Source organism: Xiphophorus maculatus, chromosome 17 (genome assembly GCF_002775205.1).
Source record: "Xiphophorus maculatus strain JP 163 A chromosome 17, X_maculatus-5.0-male, whole genome shotgun sequence".
Lineage (NCBI taxonomy): Eukaryota > Metazoa > Chordata > Actinopteri > Cyprinodontiformes > Poeciliidae > Xiphophorus > Xiphophorus maculatus.
In genome coordinates this window covers 5,986,973-6,005,153 of record NC_036459.1, presented here as the reverse complement: position 1 = coordinate 6,005,153, position 18,181 = coordinate 5,986,973, and the positions used below count along the sequence as shown (strand labels likewise).

Genomic DNA, 18,181 nt, shown 5'->3' with positions numbered 1-18,181 from the left:
TCCACAATCACAAATATATTTTATTAATTCCAACATCTGTTACAATTTTATAAGTTAACACATCTGCACAAACACTGATGGGAGGAGAACAACTGCAGAAATACACACAAAAAAACAAGACGACACTCAGTCACATGAAAACTGAGCATCCAGTTCCTGGAAATCTCAGACGACATGCCGTGTAAATAACCAGCGGATCAACACACTCAGCTCGTTTATCAGCCGTTTATCGGAAATCCTCTGCGGAAAACATGCCCTTGGCCCGGCGCAGGATGGAGTCCTTGGACGCGTCATACGGATGCTCTTTGGACGGGATCTCCAGCACCGCCGGGATCGACTGCATGTGGGCGTCGATGGCGTGCCGGATCATCTCGGCGATGAACTGGTTGATCAGAATGATGGCGATGTCGTTCCGCGCCAGGAAGCTCCTGCAGGAGGAAACAAATGTCCAAACAGTTAAAATAACAGGGGAATCTTAACAGGAACTCGTTCAGATCGATGAATCTGTTCAAATGTAGAAATCTGTTCAGAGCCAAGAATCAGATTTAAGTCAGGAATCTGTTCAAGACTAAGTTCAGAATTAGGAATCATTCAAGAATCAGTCATTTGTTCAAGAATATAAAAAAACCTCCTAATATTCAGAATCAGATTTCACACCAGAGTCGGGAATCTGTTCAAGATTGTATGCAGAATTAGGAATTTGTTCAAGAATCAGTTCAGAGTAGGTAATCTGCTCAAAAATAACAGATTCACAATCATGAATTGGATCAAAGACAGGAATCTGCTCAGGAAGTTGGAATACATTCAAGATTCTTTTAAATCTATAATAAGGTACATTGAATTTTTAAAATAAATAATTGAACTAATAAAATACTTCCATTGCACTGTTATTTTTGGCTCTGTGGGTATTCCATACCCATGTTGCACCAAAATCCTTAGGAAATCATTTTACTTTGCCAACCAAATGAAAAAATATATAATCAGAACAATGCAATATCAGACGAATATTTACAATACTATCAATACATATAATGAGGTCATTCTGATTGAACATAAAGCTTTATATGCAATCAACATTCAATTAATCTTAAAAACCGTTTCATTTTGAAGAGAGTCTGGTATAAATAACAAACATGTTAAAATTTTGGTTAAATTTACAGTTTTCATTTATGTGTCGTGATTAATATAATTATAGACTCTCTTCCAAAATACACCAAAAAACAGATTACAGAAACTAAAATCATTAAACATGAAGTGTATGAGTTGGGGAGGAGCTTGTGGGCCCGAACCAGAAGCCACACCAGATTCCATTCAGAATTTTACAAATTTAATATTCTCATCAATAATGTTGCCTGATTATTGTTGATTACACCTGAGGTCTATTTTAATTTTGTATAAATTTAAAATAAGAGGTTTCCGGTGTGTAGATGTGAGTATAACAGTGTATCGGGCCTCACTTGAACGTCTCCTCGATCTCCGTGATGCTCGTGTCCTTCTCCACCACCAGGAAGTTCGGCTTTCGGTTCTTGTTCAGCTCCCCGATTCCACCGAGCAGAAAGCCCGTCACCGTGTCTTCGTCCCCGATCACGGCGATCAGTTTGCCTCGACCCGCCATAGCCAGCTGCTTTGGTCCAGTAGCACCACGGAGAGACGGTTCGGATCAGCAGGCTTGATCATGTGAGTCGCTGCGTCAGTGGTCACGTGACGGTCACGCAGCGGCAGCAGGCGGAAGTGAAGCTGCAGTTTGGACAACAAACCGTAGCAGAGAACGTTCAGTATGGTGAGGGTTTAAACTTCATGTTTTCTGAGTTTTGTTTCTTCGGAAGCTGATGAGACGTTCACAGACGCCTGTTTTTTGTTTGTTTGTTTGTTTTCCAGACGACGGCGGCTCTGACTGCGGGTCTGGAGCGGATTCCGGACCAGCTCGGGTACCTGGTCATCAGTGAGGACGGAGTTCTGGCTGTGAGTTTGGGCAAAAACACGAGTTTCTCCACGTTTAACCACGTATTCAAAGTACAGAACACAGTGTGTGGAAAAATAAAAGTGCCACATTTGTCTATCGACATCTTCTACAGCAAGCTGATCGAAACATGGTTGAAAATCAAGCAACGTTTTGTGGCAATATGATTCTGAAAACTTGCAACCCAATCAGACTTAGACTTAAAATTGAATTAAAATTTTAGGTGTTTGTTACAGAACGTTCACATTTTTTTACAGTGTTGCATAATTTGGGAAACGTCAATTACTTCAAAGTTTAAGTCACAACATTAATGTTTAAACTTACTGATGTGTTGAGGAGATCCAGGACAGATGTTCCCACATGAGCGCAGCTCAAAAATGATTAAAATATTATGCAAAAAGAAAAAATCTAGCTCATTTCAGAAAGTTAAACTTGCGATAGAGTATTGCAGTCACCTTGAGAAAATAAAATTAGGAAAATAAAGTAACTTCCTTTTTGTAATATTAGTTTATTCAAATACAACTTTTCATAATTATATTTGTTCTTAAATCGTATCTATTTATTAAACAGACATGTTTCAAGCTTTGATTTCTTTTCATTTTGTGTTTTGTGTATATATCATTTCTTTTCTGGTGACTGTTTTATAAAGGAATAGCTTGAAGTTACATATTTATTTTTTTAAAAGTGTCTCTGATATCTTTATTTAAAACAATTTACTATAGTGAGATTTTTTTTTTTTCCAATATCGCACTCCCATAGTTCATAGACAGCATCGCCTGTTGGAAAGCAATGCTAATCCACCTCATTTGCTTTTGCCGTTCATCTTGGTTTGAAACCAACACGGACTGGTTCTGACAGAACTCCTCACCTGTTCAGTCTGCAGGTGAGCTGGAGAACGATGAGCACACTGCAGGTGTGATGATGCAGATGGTCCGGACGGCCTGCCGCTTCCGGTTATCCGGGTCAACCGACGCGCCGTTCAAACGCATGTCAGGTAACAAAGACACTCGTTTCACCAGAGAGAGATCTGATTGGCTCAGCAGCTAACCAGCCTGCATGCTTCATGTTTGCAGTAATTCTGGAGGATTTTGTGTACGTAGTGACGATTTCAGGGCAGAAAGTGTTTGTGGTCAAACGTCAGAACATCCAGCATGAACCAATCAACGTGTAGAACGTCAGCCGGAGCGAACGGGACGAAGGCGATGGCGTCATTTTGTGATTTATTTTATTTTTGTTTACGTTGTCTGTAAAATAAACAGTTTGAAACTTGATCTTCTGATTTTACTGCCAGTTTTCTGTGGAAATTTAAATGAGATCCTGAATCGAGTTACTGATGAAATTCATGAAGTTACAGAATGACTGACTGTCTCCTAATGATGGAAAAATAGCTCATTTTTCATATATATTTCCCCTCTGGTGAGCCAGACTGTTCCATCTTTAAGAAATGTCTTAATCAGTTCTCAATAGTTTTGTAGGGATTTTAGTTCATCTTGGTTGCTTTTCATAAAGTCCTTATAGCTTAGCATAAACTAAACAGACACATCAAAGCAGAACTCATTCCTGTTTTTGAACAGATTCTTGCTTGAACCAGTTCCTGTTTTTGAAGATTCTTCATTTTGAACTGATTCTTTTAAAACTGACTCTTCCTTTGAACTTATTCCTTTTTTTTTTTTTTACATATTGTTCCCTCAAGACTGATTCCCATTTTTTTTAAATATTCTTTGAACCAATTCCTGGGTTTGGACATTTTCCTTTGAGCCAGTTCCTCTTTTTGAAGATTTTTTGAGCTGAATGTTTCTTCCCTCTAAACTTATCTTTATTTTCGAACAGATGCTTCCTTTGAACCAATTCCTATTTTTCTATTCCCAATTCTTCCTCCTGAACTCACTCCATATCCTGAACAAACATAACTCCAAGTGAATTATTGATATTGGTCAGATTCTTGATCAACTAATTCCTAATATTAAAAGTGTGAACTGATTCCTTGGTTCTTAGATTACATCATAATCTTCTGATGAACCGATCCTATGTAGGATTTGTTCAAACTCTCCTTAAATGAGCTGCTTTTAGTTAAAACCACATATGGGATCATTTGCAAATCAAAGTTGGTTCTGATTATTGATCAGCAAGTTAAATACTGAAAAATCCTATTTTTTCTGTTCATTAAATGCATTAAACTCTTGACTAATTTTAGTCGACAGATGCTAAAACGACCAGTGTGTATTGCTTCATTCTTGGAATTTTTTTGTGCTGTTTTTTAATCAAAAGTAGGTCAAAGGTCAAGGTGAACTTTTAGTGAAAAAGTGCACACTTAAAGAGACATGAGAAGAAAAAAAAAACCTTTATTGCATCGTTGTTGCGTCTGTGTTTCTTCCTCTTCACACTGATAAGGAATGAGGAGGCCGTCAGGTCGGCTCTGTGGAATGAGTCACATGACCAGGTAACTGTCACCTGTCGCAAGCCCCGCCCCCCTTTCCCTACAACATCCTGTCACATGATCTGGAGTTAAAACAGATTAAAAGAAAACAAACCGACCTAACAAACAATAGAAGAAGAGGATGATGGGAAACCAGGTGAGCTCAGAGTCCATGACATCACTTCCTCCTACAGATACATTTATAATTTAAAAAACCAAAAAAACAACCCAGAAACAGTCCTGTGAAATGCTCCTCATCCTCCCTCCTCGGTTTGTACACGGTGACATCATCCTGCTGCTTCCTGTAGGCGTCTAGCGTTTCGACAGTTCGTTGGACAGCCAGTCCAGACCCTCGTAGAGACCCGTCCCCTGAGTGGCGCAGGTGGCCTGGACGTGCCACTGGAACCAGAAACAAACCCATCAGAACCAGAATCCATTCAGCATTAAAGCTGCAGTTTGCGCCTTTTATTAAAATCTGATTTTTACTTATTTGTTAAAATTGTGACGGTTTAAAATGAGGAAGGAATGTGAAATGATTCATCTTCACTTCCTCCCTGAGCTACTATTACCTAAGAAAATCAGAGTCAGAGGGTGGGTCTTAGCGCTGTCAACCAGCATCATGTACACGCTGCTCCATTATGGTTTATGAATCGATTCAGAATTCCCAGGACCTGCACCTCTAGTAGCAGATCAGTGCACAAAGAGTGATTGACAGCATTAAGACCCGCCTCCTGGCTCTGATTGGTTGTTTCTAGTTAGAACTGGGAGCACTGGGAGAAGGCTGAGGAACTCCATTTTTTCACAGATTATCTGTCTCATAACAAACCGTTTCAACAAATATGTAAAAAAAAACAACTTAAAGTTACATACTGCAGCTTTAAGAAACACAGCATATTATAAATTTCTAACAGGAAATACAAATAAAGACAATTCTCACTACTGAAGTGCTAACAGAACTTGCAAAAATATTACAGCAGAACATATAAAAAGTGTTAGAAAAAAAGTGACTTTTTGTAACACTTCAATAGGAAGTGTTTCAAAAAGTCCTGACGCAAGAGAAAGGAAAGATGTGAAATGTTGGTTGCATCATTTCTGCCGAAGGGAAGGAAAACAGTTTAATTGAAAAACAACCAAATTTCTAACACTCTGAATTAGGGAATAATAACTGCCAAAAGTTCAAATAATCTTTAGGAGACATGAACTGGAGAGATTTGTGTCCTTTTCACATTTTACCAGGTGTGTAATGCACATCACAGCCACCAGGAGGCAGCAACTAGAGCTGAAGAAATTAAATAATATGTTTAAATGTCACAATGACAAATTTTACTGGACAATAAACTGTCCCAGAAATTCTTGTAATAAATTATATTATTATTTTGAGACCGTTTTTAAGTAATATATTAATAATGACATAATAATTCAATCTCGCCCTCCAAATGAATAATGAACTTTAATTTTCAACAGGACTGGAAGATATTTTAACTATATCAAAAGTCTAGACCTAATTCCTGCTCTGGGTTTGTGGCAATAAGACAAAAAGTGATTATTTATAACATTTTCTTTGAAATAATGTGAGAAAATCGTTTCAGACGACAGGAAAAAAAATCTAATTCATCTGAGCTGCTTAGAAATACTAAATACTTCCTGAAACTAGGAGTTATTTCAGTTAATAGATCAATCTCGATTATACTGACAATTATCAGATTCTGCAGATTTTTAATTTAAACTTTTTCTGCACATTATTAGAAATGCATTAAAAGATACAAATAATTCCAGTCAAAATTTTATTGCCTAAAATGCAGCAGAGCATTCCTTTAGTGAACTATCGATCATTTGTAGCAAAGGATGCATCTGCATCTTACTGCCAATACAGTGTAGGGATTATTTTATGGATTACCTGATTAATAATTGGATAGCAAAATGTGCTAATTTGAGTTTTTGTTTACAGATTATAAACAAAATGAAACTTTTAAGTAAAAATGTTACATTTTTTAGTTTTGGCTGCGCTGAATGTGTTGTTTCAGCAGATGGAACTTTTTGAGTCTGGTTAATCGTAAAATAGTTGACGATTATTGCAATAATCGATTATTCTCGATACCATCCTATGCTAAGCTTCCCACAGCTCCTGTTCTGCAGGTGGTGATTGTAAATCCATCCTTACGGTTCTGCTGCGCAGGCTGTGCAGGCCCAGTTTGTCGGTGAGTTCGCTGACCCCCATGGCGTTGGGAAGATCCTGTTTGTTCGCAAACACCAGAAGGACGGCGTCCTTCAGCTCGTCTTCCTGGATCTGAGGGAGACGGAATCATGTGACCTATGATGTCATTGATGACAGATCATGTCCAGATCCACTGATCACTCACCATCTTGGAGAGTTCCTCCGCCGACTCGGCCACTCTCTCTCTGTCGTTGCTGTCCACCACGAAAATCAGACCCTGCAGGAGAAGAACCGGGTCAGAACGTCGGTAGCCGCAGTTTGAGGTTGCGCCTGCGGGGGGCGTACCTGCGTGTTCTGGAAGTAGTGCCTCCACAGAGGTCGGATCTTGTCCTGGCCGCCGACGTCCCACACCGTGAAGCAGATGTTCTTGTACTCCACCGTCTCCACGTTAAAACCTGAAACACGCAGCAGCCGTTAGCGAGCGCCAGGTCAGGTCAATAAAATTTGTAATAAAAACAGAGCTAGTCTCTCACTGAGCGCATGCAGTGAAATGGTCTTTAAAACACCAGGTTGAGAAAAAGAGTTTCCATTTACGCAGATGACGTTCTATTTATTCCTCCAGGTATTAAATCCAGAAAAGAATCCACATTTTTCTAAAACGTCACAATAAGTTGGAAACATTTTGTTTGGTTCGATAAAATTTCTACATTTAAGGCTTTTCTGCAAGGCCCTGCTCTTTGTTTGGACGACTAGCCCCTCTGGTTTGGGGAGTTATGATGCGTAACCATGGCAACAAGGTATTGTTTTTTTTTACCATTGGGAGCAGCTGATTAGCATCTGAAAAACTCAAACAATTCCCGATCGGCAACCCAAAACCCAGAGGAGTTGAAAATGAGGCTTCATGAACGCAGAGCAGTGAGAAGTCAGTCAGACGCAAATTTAAAGAGGAACGGCAAGAGCAAAAGCAAACGAGGTGGATCCACTCCTATCAATGGAAAGTTTAGTGGAAGATAAAAGTGAATACAAAGCAGGGCTGATTTGGAAATTAATGTTCCAGAGTATGAACAAATAGAGTAACTGAAGTCAGGAATTGGTTGGTTACTGATACTCCTGATCCGATTCTGTCCTAATGGACAAAAATAAACCTTGAAGTTCATGAAGGTACAACGCAGTAACGACAATTTCTTCCAATAATCAATATTTCATCTCATCACCCCTTCTCCTTTGACCTTTGAGCATTTAGCTGCTGGCAGAACGATCTGAGCTCACCGATAGTTGGGATGGTGGTGACGATCTCTCCGAGTTTCAGTTTGTACAGGATTGTTGTTTTTCCAGCTGCATCCAGACCCACTGAAACAAGCAAAGGCAGAACATTTCTGATTACCGACACTGATCATTTGGCTCATATTTACTGGTGTTTAAAAGGTACATATGTTAAGTAATCACCCACACCCTTCTACAAAAACAACTATATTATTTTAGCCAACTTAAAATGGCCATTTATGTAACAAGAATAATTTAGACCAAACACTGACTCCTGTTGGACACCACAGGAAATGCACAAACATATTAATGATCAGATCTATTTCATCTTATGTAACTTTTCATCCTAAAAACTCAATATTTTTCAAATACTTGCAACTAATTCTTTACTTTTCTTTTCTTTAAATCCAACAGTTTGTGAATAAACAGAGACACAAATCCAGAATAATAGAAAGGCATCCAGAAACAACAACAATTCACCCAGAACTAAACCTTGTTGCTAGAAACGCAACAGCTTGCCTTGCTGTGCCTGAAAACTGGACTCAGTTTCCTAAAAACAATAAATACACCACATAAAAACAAAACCAATTCACAACTTTATTATGGTTAAACAATATATATTTACAGATATTGTCCAGATCTTCGACTCACATAACTAGCTATAAAATAAATATAGATCGTAATGCAAGTGGATCAAGAAAATACTACAGACCAATAGTTAGGATCCACTGATATTATGACATCATATCAGTCATAATATCCTTCCGTTTAGTCAGGATCCCCTGATATTATGTCGTAATATCAGGGGATCCTGACTATTGGAGATCAATTCAAAACTGGAACCAGTCTCAAACAAATGGACACAAGCTACCCGAAGTGGATCCAGTCCAACACAACTGGATCAACAGACTAAGGAGTGGATCAATGACAAAACTGGATTAATAGCAACAATAGAAGAGAAAAACTGATACGAAGTCATAAAAATAAAGTAGATTACTATTTCTGAAAGCAAAAAACTACACAGAAACTAAGAGAACTGTCTCTAAACTGACAGCAGCTTGATTCTGATTATTTCTGACTGGATCAGAAGCTTAATGGAAAAAGATTAACTGAATCTGACAGTTTTAACAGATCTACCACTCCTTCCGTTTAGCTCTGACCGTTAGCGTCTGCTAACTAACTTAGATTCGATTTGATCCGTTTTCTTTAAAAGTCGCAGTAAAACATAGATCAGCACTAACGTAAACCGGGTGGTAGCGTAAAGTGTGACCGTTGAAAAGCAGCAGTTCGGCTGTAGAGCTCGCTTTCAGCCAGCCGCCGGTACTGGCCCGATCAGCTCGGAGCTAGTTAGCCTAGCCGCAGCGCTTACCCATCAGTATCCTCATCTGTTTCTTCCCGAACAGCCTGGAGAACAGAGACGAGATGGTCAGACCCATTTTTTAATAAACAACGTCTTCCAGAGAGGCAGCCTGGGTAGATGACAAGCCGAAGGTGGGAGCTTTTAGGCGCTTAGCCCGCTGAGGCTGCTGTCAGAACCGAAACACAGGCGTAGAAGAACCGGATCAGATAGAACTGTGGGCGCTGCTCCTCCTTGGTGCCACGTCCAGGCCAACGCGGAATAAATGACGTCACGACTTTGAAACAACTTTATTAACAACTCCAAGAACAATGATGCGTTTGGGTCCTCAGGAAAAAAGGAAGATATGGAAATTCTATTCTCATGAATTTGATATTTTAGCTGTTAAACAAAATGTCTTATACAGCGCGGTAAAATAGAAAACTTTGAGTTGACCGAAAATCAGTGTGAAATAGACCGAATAGATGAGCCACATCTAAAATTTTAAAATAATCACACCTTCTAATTCAATGGGTTTTCTTTATTTTCATGACTATTTATAAGCCAAGAAATCCCACTTATTAACCTGACAGGGCACCTATGAAGTGAAAACCATTTCAGGTGACGACCTCTTGAAGCTCATCAAGAAAATGCAGAGTGTGTGCAAAGCAGTAATCACAGCAAAAGGTTGCTACTTTGAAGAAACTAGAATATAAGGGGTATTTTCAGTTGTTTTACACGTTTTTGTTTAGTGCATATTTCCACATGTGTTATTCATAGTTTTGATGGCTTCAGTGTGAATCTATGTTAATAGTCATGAAAATAAAGGAAACTCATTGAATTAAAAGGTGTGTCCAAACTTTTGGTCTGTACTGTATATATATATATTTTTTTAATTATAAATTGACTTTCTACTGATGCATTCTCCGATGAGCACCCTTCAGGCTATGACCTGGGCTAGTTCTGTTCAGCGTGCCATGGAAACAACAAAAATATGAGAAATGGAAAACTAACATTTTTTAAAGTTTGTTTTACAGGCTGATCGCGCTCCAACCAAAGAAGAAAAGAAATTGGGAAATATTAAATCGTTCCAGTATGTTTCCCATTACATTAAACCCGTTGTAACTGTGATTATTCAGGTATTTTGTATTCCAGCAGCTTTTATGAAATGTAAAGAAAATGCATCCTGCTTTCCGGTTTTATGAAATAAACTGAAACATCTTTGTTTAAATCCAGATATGAAGTTTTTTTGTTGCTAACATGATGCCTTTAACTAGTCTTAAATTAATAGCAGATGTTACACACCTCAAAATTTAAAAAATTAAACATAGTTAGAGAGGCTTAAGTTCATTTTACTTTAAAAGAATAATAGTTCTGGTCGTTTTGACCCTGGGTGTCGTCTGTTTATCAGGCTGTGAGTTGAGAGAACTGGAAACTTGAACGTTTTCGCAGTGCAGCTGCAGCCGCACGTTTAGCTCAGGTGATGTTTGGTGTAACGCAGCTCTTCCCCTTATAGCCAGACGTTTCAATTATTGAACAGCCTCCTGTCATGTTTGAATGAAACATCTGAGAAAAATGTTTGTAGCCAGAATAAATTTTATATTTTTGGGCATGTTTACACTGTGCTTTCATGTCAGGACAGATTTTCTATGTGGCTGTTTTGATGTTTTGATCAACTCTGATTTATGCATTTCTACTACACTTCCCAGGATACAATGGGTAGTTCCTCTGAGTAGAGCACAAAAAAAGGCTCAAGATACCAACGCTTCAAAACAAAGAAGGCATTTTGAAAGTTTAAGACAATAAAATTAAAATAAAAGGGAGTCCTGCTGTGCTAATGTTTGAAGAAACGTTAACCTGCAGTGACTGGTATATAAAATAAAAATATAAAATAATAGTAGAATAATTTCACATTGATTTTGAATCAATAAGTCAAAAACATATTTTTTAAATATAGAATTAGCTGAAAAATATAAAAAGGGTTCAAATATATTCACATAGATGTGAATATATTTTCTATTTAAGAAACTATATATACCACAGACCTATGGTTATTACTTTTACTACTGAATCCACACTTCTCAAAAGTGGAGTAAAGTTGTCTGCAGCTTTAATAACAAAAAATAAGAAAGTGTTAAACCAACAAACTACTAATTTATAATCTATTCCGTTTCATAATTGTTTTAACCATGACTGGAGTCCAAAAAATATTTCAAAAGAAAAGAAAACTTACCGCAAGTAATATAGGAAATAGCGCCCTCTTCAGTTCCGGAAAGCAATGGAGCCACTTCCAAATAAGGTATGGGGCTGACATTTGTCCCCGCCCCTTCCTGTTTGCTGCAGGGCGGTCCTACTCGTTAGTTCCGCTGTGGCAGAACATGGCGGCCGTCAACAGCTGTTGCTGAGAGATAGGAGAGGGCTAACAGGATTTTTTTGGACCGGTTTGTTGTGTTTCGATTTGATGTCGACATTTAAGTATATTTAGTTTAATTAGTGTGTGACTCTAACGCGTTAAATTTGATCAAGAAGTCGATTATCAGGTAAGAACCGGATCCAGCCGGCGGGATAGTGGATGGTGAAGTTTTCAGACGTTTCGATAGTTCGAATGTAAAAAAAACAATTACAACGAAATTTGCTTAATTAAAACACATTTAAGACAAGTGAATCAAAAATAAGATATATAAACAAACAGTTTTTTTAATACATAGAAATAAAATAGAGCTTTTTTGTCTGCCATTTTTGCCACTATCTGTCTCTGAATGTGGAATCTTGTGGATCCTGAAATTCTACATTTATTTTATAACTTTAGAGCTGCATTTTATGCGGAATTCAAGCTATTTCAATGCATTACTGTACTAGACTGTGATACGATTTGTATTGTAAGATTTGTATTTACACTCTGCGTTGCTGCACCAGGAAGTCACTATTTAAGGATCCAAACTAACTGGACTAAATCCAAAACCGGATTCTGCTTGTATTAAATCCCGAATAGCAGAACCAGATTGCAGAAATCACCCAAAAATAATTTGGAGCACAACTGTATCCAGAGGTAGTTTCACATTATTGTAGTTGAATAATAAACTGATTTTCAGCACTTTAAAAGCACTTTGAATTGCCTTGCTGCTGAAATGTGCTATACAAATAAAATTTGATTGATTGATTGATTCAGGAGGGAAAAAAAACATCCAGACAATAAAACGTTACTGTAAAAATCTTTCAAAGTGTAGAAACAAGCATGGAAGTTTGCATGCTCACCCTCTCAGGTTAAATATATTTTTTTATATTTCTCTTTAGTCACTTTAATTTTAAGATGAAACATACACTCTCCATGACCACCATGGTGGCCATTTTGAAAAGCAGCTACCACATAAATATAGAAACAGAAATTGTATCCATAAACTGCTTGATTCTGATTTGATTTTATTAATTGACAACAGGACAGCCTGCAGATGTTTAATGTAGCATTTCTCTCTTTTAGTTTCGATATGAGGACAGCCGTGTCCACTATGAGACCTGCATGAGTCCGATCTCTGTATGACGATGGAACCGGTCTGACCTGGACTGAGCCCAACATGGAGAAGTTTGGGATGAGTTTCGGCGGCGGCCCCAGCAGGAAGGAGCTGCTGGACACTATCGAGTCTCAAAAAAACCAGCTGGTAAAGTACCAGACCCGGTTTAAGGATGTAGTCCGTGCCTACAAGGGCCTCCTGAAGGAGAAGGAGGCTCTGGAAGCCAGCCTGAAGGTTCTGACCGTCACCCAGGACCTGGACCTTAAGCAGCAGGAGCCGGATGCAGGCAGGCGGCCAGACCTGCTGGACGACGGGTGCTCTCTGCACAGCGAGGACAGTGTGGACACAGCAGCGTCTGTGGACGCCGCCAGTGAGACCAACAGAGGGGAGCAGAGTGAAGAGGACCAGGGAGAACCGGGCCAGAGGTCCGACTCTACGGTATGTCTGAGTCACTTACTTTCTGTTAAATCTAACATGATTGTTTCTGTCGTCAATATATTACTGGATGGGACAGCGGCTAATTGCAGCTATCGCTGGATGAGCAGGAATCTATCACAAAAATATTGATAGGGTCATAATTTATTATCCAATTTCTATAAAATATGAGAAAATTGACTATGTTTTGATGAGCAAACTATGTATTCTCCTTTTATATAAATCTATAAACAGTTTGGTTTCTGTCAAGATGCAAGAAAGGACAAAACTAATGTCTCTTTAATATTAGACAATAATTTAATTTTACATTATTTCCTCTGTTGGAGTATTAGTTTGATAAAATTTAACAAACTAGGACTCCTATACTGCATGAAATATGTTACGATATTTGATGACTGTTGTGAATATTGATCGTTCAACACGATTTCTCCAGTTTTGTCATTTATTTTTATAGGAATTACAGAGACTGAAATGCTCTCACAATTTTATGTTTTTTATGTTGGCCCTAATATTCCATCATAAAAAAACAACTCGAAGTGGCTCGTTTTCCTCTTTTCTCTCGCCCTGTTGACTTTACTCTGCACGCAGACCTGTTGCCACGGCAACCAAATGACAGTAGCTGTTTCCGACTCAGTGTAACGGCGAGCATGTGGCTCAGGACAATGACCTGATGTTCAGTCCAGTAATATGTGCCGATTGTTTTTCTGCAGCCTGATGCTGACAGCGGCAGCGTGGAGGCGGAGCAACATGAAGCTCCGCCCCCCTCCAACGTGGAGGCCGAGCGCCGCCTTGCCCAGCTGAAGAGCCAGCTGAGCACGCTCACCGCCTCGCTGTCCACCGTCTCGCAGGAGAAATCCCGCATGGAGGCGAGCTTCCAGGCCGACAAGCGCCAGCTGAAACAGGAAGTTCATGAGCTGCAGGAGCGTCTGGCCGCCGTGACGGTGGCGCAGGAGGCGGAGCTTCACGCCCTGCAGCAGCAGGTGGCGGAGGGCCGTGCTCGCATCATCACGCAGCAGCACGAGAGGGAGCAGGAGCAGGGGGACCACGTCCAGCAGCTAAGGGAGCTGCAGAGGCTCCTGCAGCAGGAGCGGGACCTGCGGCAGGACGCCGAGCTGCGCCTGCACGACACCAGCGCCGCCCTGCTGGCGTCGTCGCAGGCCGTGGACCGCGGGGCGGAGTCAGAGGCGCAGCTGAACCTGGCGAGGGAGGAGAGGGACGAGCTGCGTAGGAGGCTGCAGGCGGCGGAGGAGGAGCAGAGGAAGCCGGACCCCAGAGTGGAGGAGCTGCAGCAGGAAGTGCAGGAGCTGAAGAACACGTTCCAGCAGCAGATCCACAACGAGACCAAGAAGGTGGGATTCAAAAAATGTTTCACTTCTTCCTGAAAATTTTGTGCCACAAAATGACAAGGAGAAAGGCATTAGTTTGAACTCTTTTATTAAAATAAACAGAAACAATCTCATTTATGTCTGGTAGAGATTGATGCTTTGAGTATTTAAACTTAACCTCTGCAGTTTTGTTGTTCCTTAAGAGACATTTAAACATTTTTTAATCTTTTTGCAGCAGAAAGTGGTAATATTATCAGAATAACAGTCATATTACGAGAACAAAGTTGCAATTTTGTCATAATGACATGAAAATCAAAATCAGAATTCCTTATAGTGCCATTGTGCACGAAAGAAAATACTGTGAAATTTTAAAAAGTAGGCATGTCAAAATGCACAGATACAACTGGAGTGTTAAGAAAAAATAAATGAAATGAAAATAAAGTTGTAATAGTTTTATGAGAACTTTAAAAGGAAAATAATAAAGAATTAGAAAAATTGTTGTTCCTTGCGAAACAGCCGTGAGAATGCAAATCTCACGCTGCAGAAAATATCAGGAAGAACTGAAAGAAAAAGCAGGAGAAAACTAAAGTCATACATAGTAAAAGAAAGCTGTAAGAGCTTTCTTCAGCTGAGCTGGGGTTCCCAGGTAACAGTGGAACTCCTTTGGGGTTGCTAGGTAACGGTGGAACTCCTTTGGGGTTGCTAGGTAACGAGGCAGTGCCTCCTGATTTGTGACGGTGCATTCAGGAGGTTTTGAACCGGCTCATTTTCCAGGCACCAATAAACATGAACTTATTGCCAAAACCTGACTGTTCTTTTTTAAGCATTTTGTTGTTTTCAGAAGCAGTTGAGTAAAACGTACATTTTGTATATTAATACGTCTCCACCATTAAACTCCACCATTACCTCTTTGATCTTGGTGACAAAGCCACAGATTTGTCCACCAGTTTTCTGGATTCGTTTCATTGTTAATATGCTAACGCTACAGGGCTGCAGGCGTGTCTCATGCTTTTTGATTTTGTTTTGCAGGTTTGCGAGGCAGAGGAGCGTGCACGAGAGCGCGCTCAGGCTGCAGAGCTGCGGGTTGCGGGTTTGGAGCAGCGGGTGTCTGAGCTGTCGGAGCTGCTGGGTTCCTGTGAGAAGGCGAAACAGCGGGACCAGCAGGCAGCTCAGAGGCTGAGGGACCGGATCCAGCAGCTGGACATCGAGAACAAGACGCTGGCCATCGCTGCCTCCAGCAGGTCCAGCACCGACCTCAGTCTGGACGAGTCGCAGCTGGACGTGGCCGTCCTGAAGGACAAACTGCAGACAGTGAAGAAGCTGCTGCTGCTGGCTGCTCAGAGGAACCCGGACCAGAACATCCAGGATGTGACGGATGCCGACGACAGAACCTCAGCTCTGCAGCAGCAGGAGCTGCAGCAGCTGCGAGACGAGTTTGAGCGCTACAAGCTGCGCGCCCAGGTGGTTCTGAAGAACAAGACCGCTAAAGATGGCTGCCAGACCAAGGAGCTGGAGGAGGTCCGGGATCAACTGGCGGAGCTGCGGGAGAAGTACATCACCCTGCGAATCCAGAGCGACGAGGCGGAGGCGCGGCACCGCCAGCAGCTGGAGGAGCGGCAGCAGCAGGCGGCGGCGCTGCAGCTCTCCCACAAACAGGAGCTGGAACGAGCCGAGGCGCAGCACCGTGACGAGCTGCAGCGGCTGGAGGCGGAGCTGCACAAGCACCGGGAGAGAACGATGGCGCTGCTGGACGAGAAGGACCAGGAGCTGGAAAGGCTGCGTGCCGCCGTGCTCAGCTGCAGCCGCGACCCCAATGACCCCGCCACCGACGGTCTGCAGGAAGTTGCCGCCGGCACCTCCGACTGCGAAGGTTTTATTCTTCTTATTATTATTGTTGTTAAATTAACAATAAACAGTATCTCATAGGGACATAAGGAACAGTAAAACATAGGCAGTTAAAAAATGAAATAAACATGGATTGATTTAACAGACAAACACGGAGCAGAAGCTGCAGCTCTATTACAAATACGCACCAATCTATCTGTAGCTTCATTTCTATTGACCATGTAATTATGAAATCTGACTCTTCGGAAATAAATAACTGAAAATAACCTTTTATATTTTTCTAGAAGTACATTTTGTGTTTTAATTCAAATGTATGCTCTGCAAATATTTAGACAAAAATATTTGGTAAGATTTTGTGTTTTTGCAGCATATGCAGCAGGTTGTCCAAACTTTTTTGTCACATGGGCTAAAATTGCCAAGTCAAAATTAGTTTTTTACTACCGGTATTTTTTTTTTAACTATTTAAAATCAAATTTTACTTGCTCAACAATAAACTAAGCATAAAGTAATTCAAAAAGTTAGACATTTTGTAAGAATGGTTGTGTAAATCAATATACCTCCCAAAATAATAAAGGATTTGCCTTATTAAAAAGGGTTTCAAATTGAAACTCTCAACTACAAAAACTGGATTTGTTACTTTTTTTTATAAAATTTTGATGTAAAATGAAATGTCTAATAAATTAAAAGCAGTCTGCTTTTGAGTGAAAGTCACTAAGTAGATCTGTTGAAAAAATGTGGTTATAAATAAACGAATACTTTCTATTGCATCAAATATTTTTCATTACAGGGAAATTTTAATTTGTTTGTAATTATTATTAATTGTTTATAATAATTATTATAAACAAAAAGTCTCCATTTGCATCAGCTGTCTGTGCTGGCAGATAAAACTTGTGTAATATTGAAATTGTAGTTGGAGGGCCACTTAAAATCAGTCCAGGGGGCCACATATGGCCCACAAGCCACACTTTGGACACCCCCGGTGTATAGATTTCATTTTTAAAAATGGCTGAAAAGGTAAAACTAAAAAGAATCACAAACTAATGTTTGTATTTTTAATTTAATGACTTTTGTGGCCCCCAGTTCATATATGAATAATTAAAAAAAAACATTTTACAAGATTTACATACTTATTTATATACTTTATATGAACTATAGGAGTAGGTTTGGATATTTTTAGATATTCATGACAAATTCTCTGAGAGTTATTGTAACACCTTTGCTGTCTTTTGTCCGACTGTGCAGGTGACGTGGTAAGCGAGGCGCTGCGGCAGGCCACGCCCACTGAGTCCACGCTGCTGCTGTACGCCGAGCAGCTGGCGCGTAAGGAGGTGGAGGCGGGCGGCCTGCGGCGGCAGAAACGTCACCTGGAGGAGGATCTGCACCAGCTGCAGGCCCGGCTGATCGCCAACGCGGAGCGGCACGAGGAGGAGATGGCGGAGCTGCGGCACCGCCTCGACAAGCTGATCCGGGACCAGAACCGAGAGGGCGCCAACTTGGAGTACCTGAAGAACGTCATCTACAAGTTCCTGACGCTGCAGGACAGCAGCGGGCGGCTGCAGACGCTCAACGCCATCCTGACCATCCTGCACTTCAGCCCACAGGAGAAGCATGACGTCATGAAGCTGCAGGGGCCCGCCTGGTGGGGCCCCGTGCGCAGGTGAACACCTGGAGAGACGATAAGTAATTCCACACATACTGGCTCACTGTGACAACTGTTAAAGCTCTAATCCAGCAGAATGTCTTTATATTTTGAATGAATTGGAAAATAAACTATTTTTGTGAGAGATAGTCTGTTTTCTGGGCTTCATTCTTAGAACAAGCATTTTATTTATTTAACTTACAGAACTTCATGTATGTAAAATTAAGGCTTAAATTCATTTGAAATTTTTCTGTCACTGTCCTGACTGATAATCTGCCCGGGAAAAAAAAACCCCAGC

General features: G+C 40.5%; 4 protein-coding genes across 4 annotated transcripts; 2 read left to right on the top strand and 2 right to left on the bottom strand.

The window, feature by feature from the left end:
- Positions 1-1,681, bottom strand: atp6v1f (ATPase H+ transporting V1 subunit F). The gene is made up of 2 exons (XM_005815458.2): positions 1,458-1,681; positions 1-428 (listed from the first exon to the last, which is right to left on the bottom strand). Exons 1-2 carry the CDS (start codon positions 1,613-1,615, stop codon positions 227-229), a joined length of 360 nt encoding a protein of 119 aa, XP_005815515.1. The 5' UTR covers positions 1,616-1,681; the 3' UTR covers positions 1-226.
- lamtor4 (late endosomal/lysosomal adaptor, MAPK and MTOR activator 4) lies at positions 1,681-4,169 on the top strand. Its single transcript, XM_005815457.2, has 4 exons — positions 1,681-1,780; positions 1,879-1,962; positions 2,837-2,954; positions 3,034-4,169. The coding sequence occupies exons 1-4, from the start codon at positions 1,778-1,780 to the stop codon at positions 3,129-3,131; spliced, it is 303 nt and encodes a 100-aa protein (XP_005815514.1). The 5' UTR covers positions 1,681-1,777; the 3' UTR covers positions 3,132-4,169.
- A 113-nt stretch (positions 4,170-4,282) lies between these two features.
- On the bottom strand, positions 4,283-9,415 carry LOC102232674 (ADP-ribosylation factor 4). The gene is made up of 6 exons (XM_005815456.2): positions 9,164-9,415; positions 7,801-7,881; positions 6,877-6,986; positions 6,737-6,808; positions 6,538-6,663; positions 4,283-4,775 (listed from the first exon to the last, which is right to left on the bottom strand). The coding sequence occupies exons 1-6, from the start codon at positions 9,228-9,230 to the stop codon at positions 4,689-4,691; spliced, it is 543 nt and encodes a 180-aa protein (XP_005815513.1). The 5' UTR covers positions 9,231-9,415; the 3' UTR covers positions 4,283-4,688.
- A 2,075-nt stretch (positions 9,416-11,490) lies between these two features.
- Positions 11,491-18,028, top strand: gcc1 (GRIP and coiled-coil domain containing 1). The gene is made up of 5 exons (XM_023349769.1): positions 11,491-11,670; positions 12,609-13,077; positions 13,785-14,423; positions 15,429-16,269; positions 17,487-18,028. Exons 2-5 carry the CDS (start codon positions 12,703-12,705, stop codon positions 17,903-17,905), a joined length of 2,274 nt encoding a protein of 757 aa, XP_023205537.1. The 5' UTR covers positions 11,491-11,670; positions 12,609-12,702; the 3' UTR covers positions 17,906-18,028.
- Positions 18,029-18,181: the final 153 nt, after the last annotated feature.

What these genes read in the sequence shown, in the direction of transcription:
- gcc1 (XM_023349769.1), top strand. Translation starts at nt 12,703, where the DNA reads ATGGAGAAGTTTGGGATGAGTTTCGGCGGCGGCCCCAGCAGGAAGGAG. An exon ending in TCCACAACGAGACCAAGAAG is followed by an intron (nt 14,424 to 15,428) that starts GTGGGATTCAAA and finishes TTTGTTTTGCAG; the next exon opens with GTTTGCGAGGCAGAGGAGCG. An exon ending in CGGCACCTCCGACTGCGAAG is followed by an intron (nt 16,270 to 17,486) that starts GTTTTATTCTTC and finishes CCGACTGTGCAG; the next exon opens with GTGACGTGGTAAGCGAGGCG.
- LOC102232674 (XM_005815456.2), bottom strand. Translation starts at nt 9,230, where the DNA reads ATGGGTCTGACCATCTCGTCTCTGTTCTCCAGGCTGTTCGGGAAGAAA. An exon ending in CACCACCATCCCAACTATCG is followed by an intron (nt 6,987 to 7,800) that starts GTGAGCTCAGAT and finishes TGCGTGTTTCAG; the next exon opens with GTTTTAACGTGGAGACGGTG. An exon ending in ACTACTTCCAGAACACGCAG is followed by an intron (nt 6,809 to 6,876) that starts GTACGCCCCCCG and finishes CTTCTCCTGCAG; the next exon opens with GGTCTGATTTTCGTGGTGGA.
- lamtor4 (XM_005815457.2), top strand. An exon ending in GTGAGGACGGAGTTCTGGCT is followed by an intron (nt 1,963 to 2,836) that starts GTGAGTTTGGGC and finishes TCACCTGTTCAG; the next exon opens with TCTGCAGGTGAGCTGGAGAA. An exon ending in GCCGTTCAAACGCATGTCAG is followed by an intron (nt 2,955 to 3,033) that starts GTAACAAAGACA and finishes TCATGTTTGCAG; the next exon opens with TAATTCTGGAGGATTTTGTG.
- atp6v1f (XM_005815458.2), bottom strand. Translation starts at nt 1,615, where the DNA reads ATGGCGGGTCGAGGCAAACTGATCGCCGTGATCGGGGACGAAGACACG. An exon ending in GAGATCGAGGAGACGTTCAA is followed by an intron (nt 429 to 1,457) that starts GTGAGGCCCGAT and finishes TTCCTCCTGCAG; the next exon opens with GAGCTTCCTGGCGCGGAACG.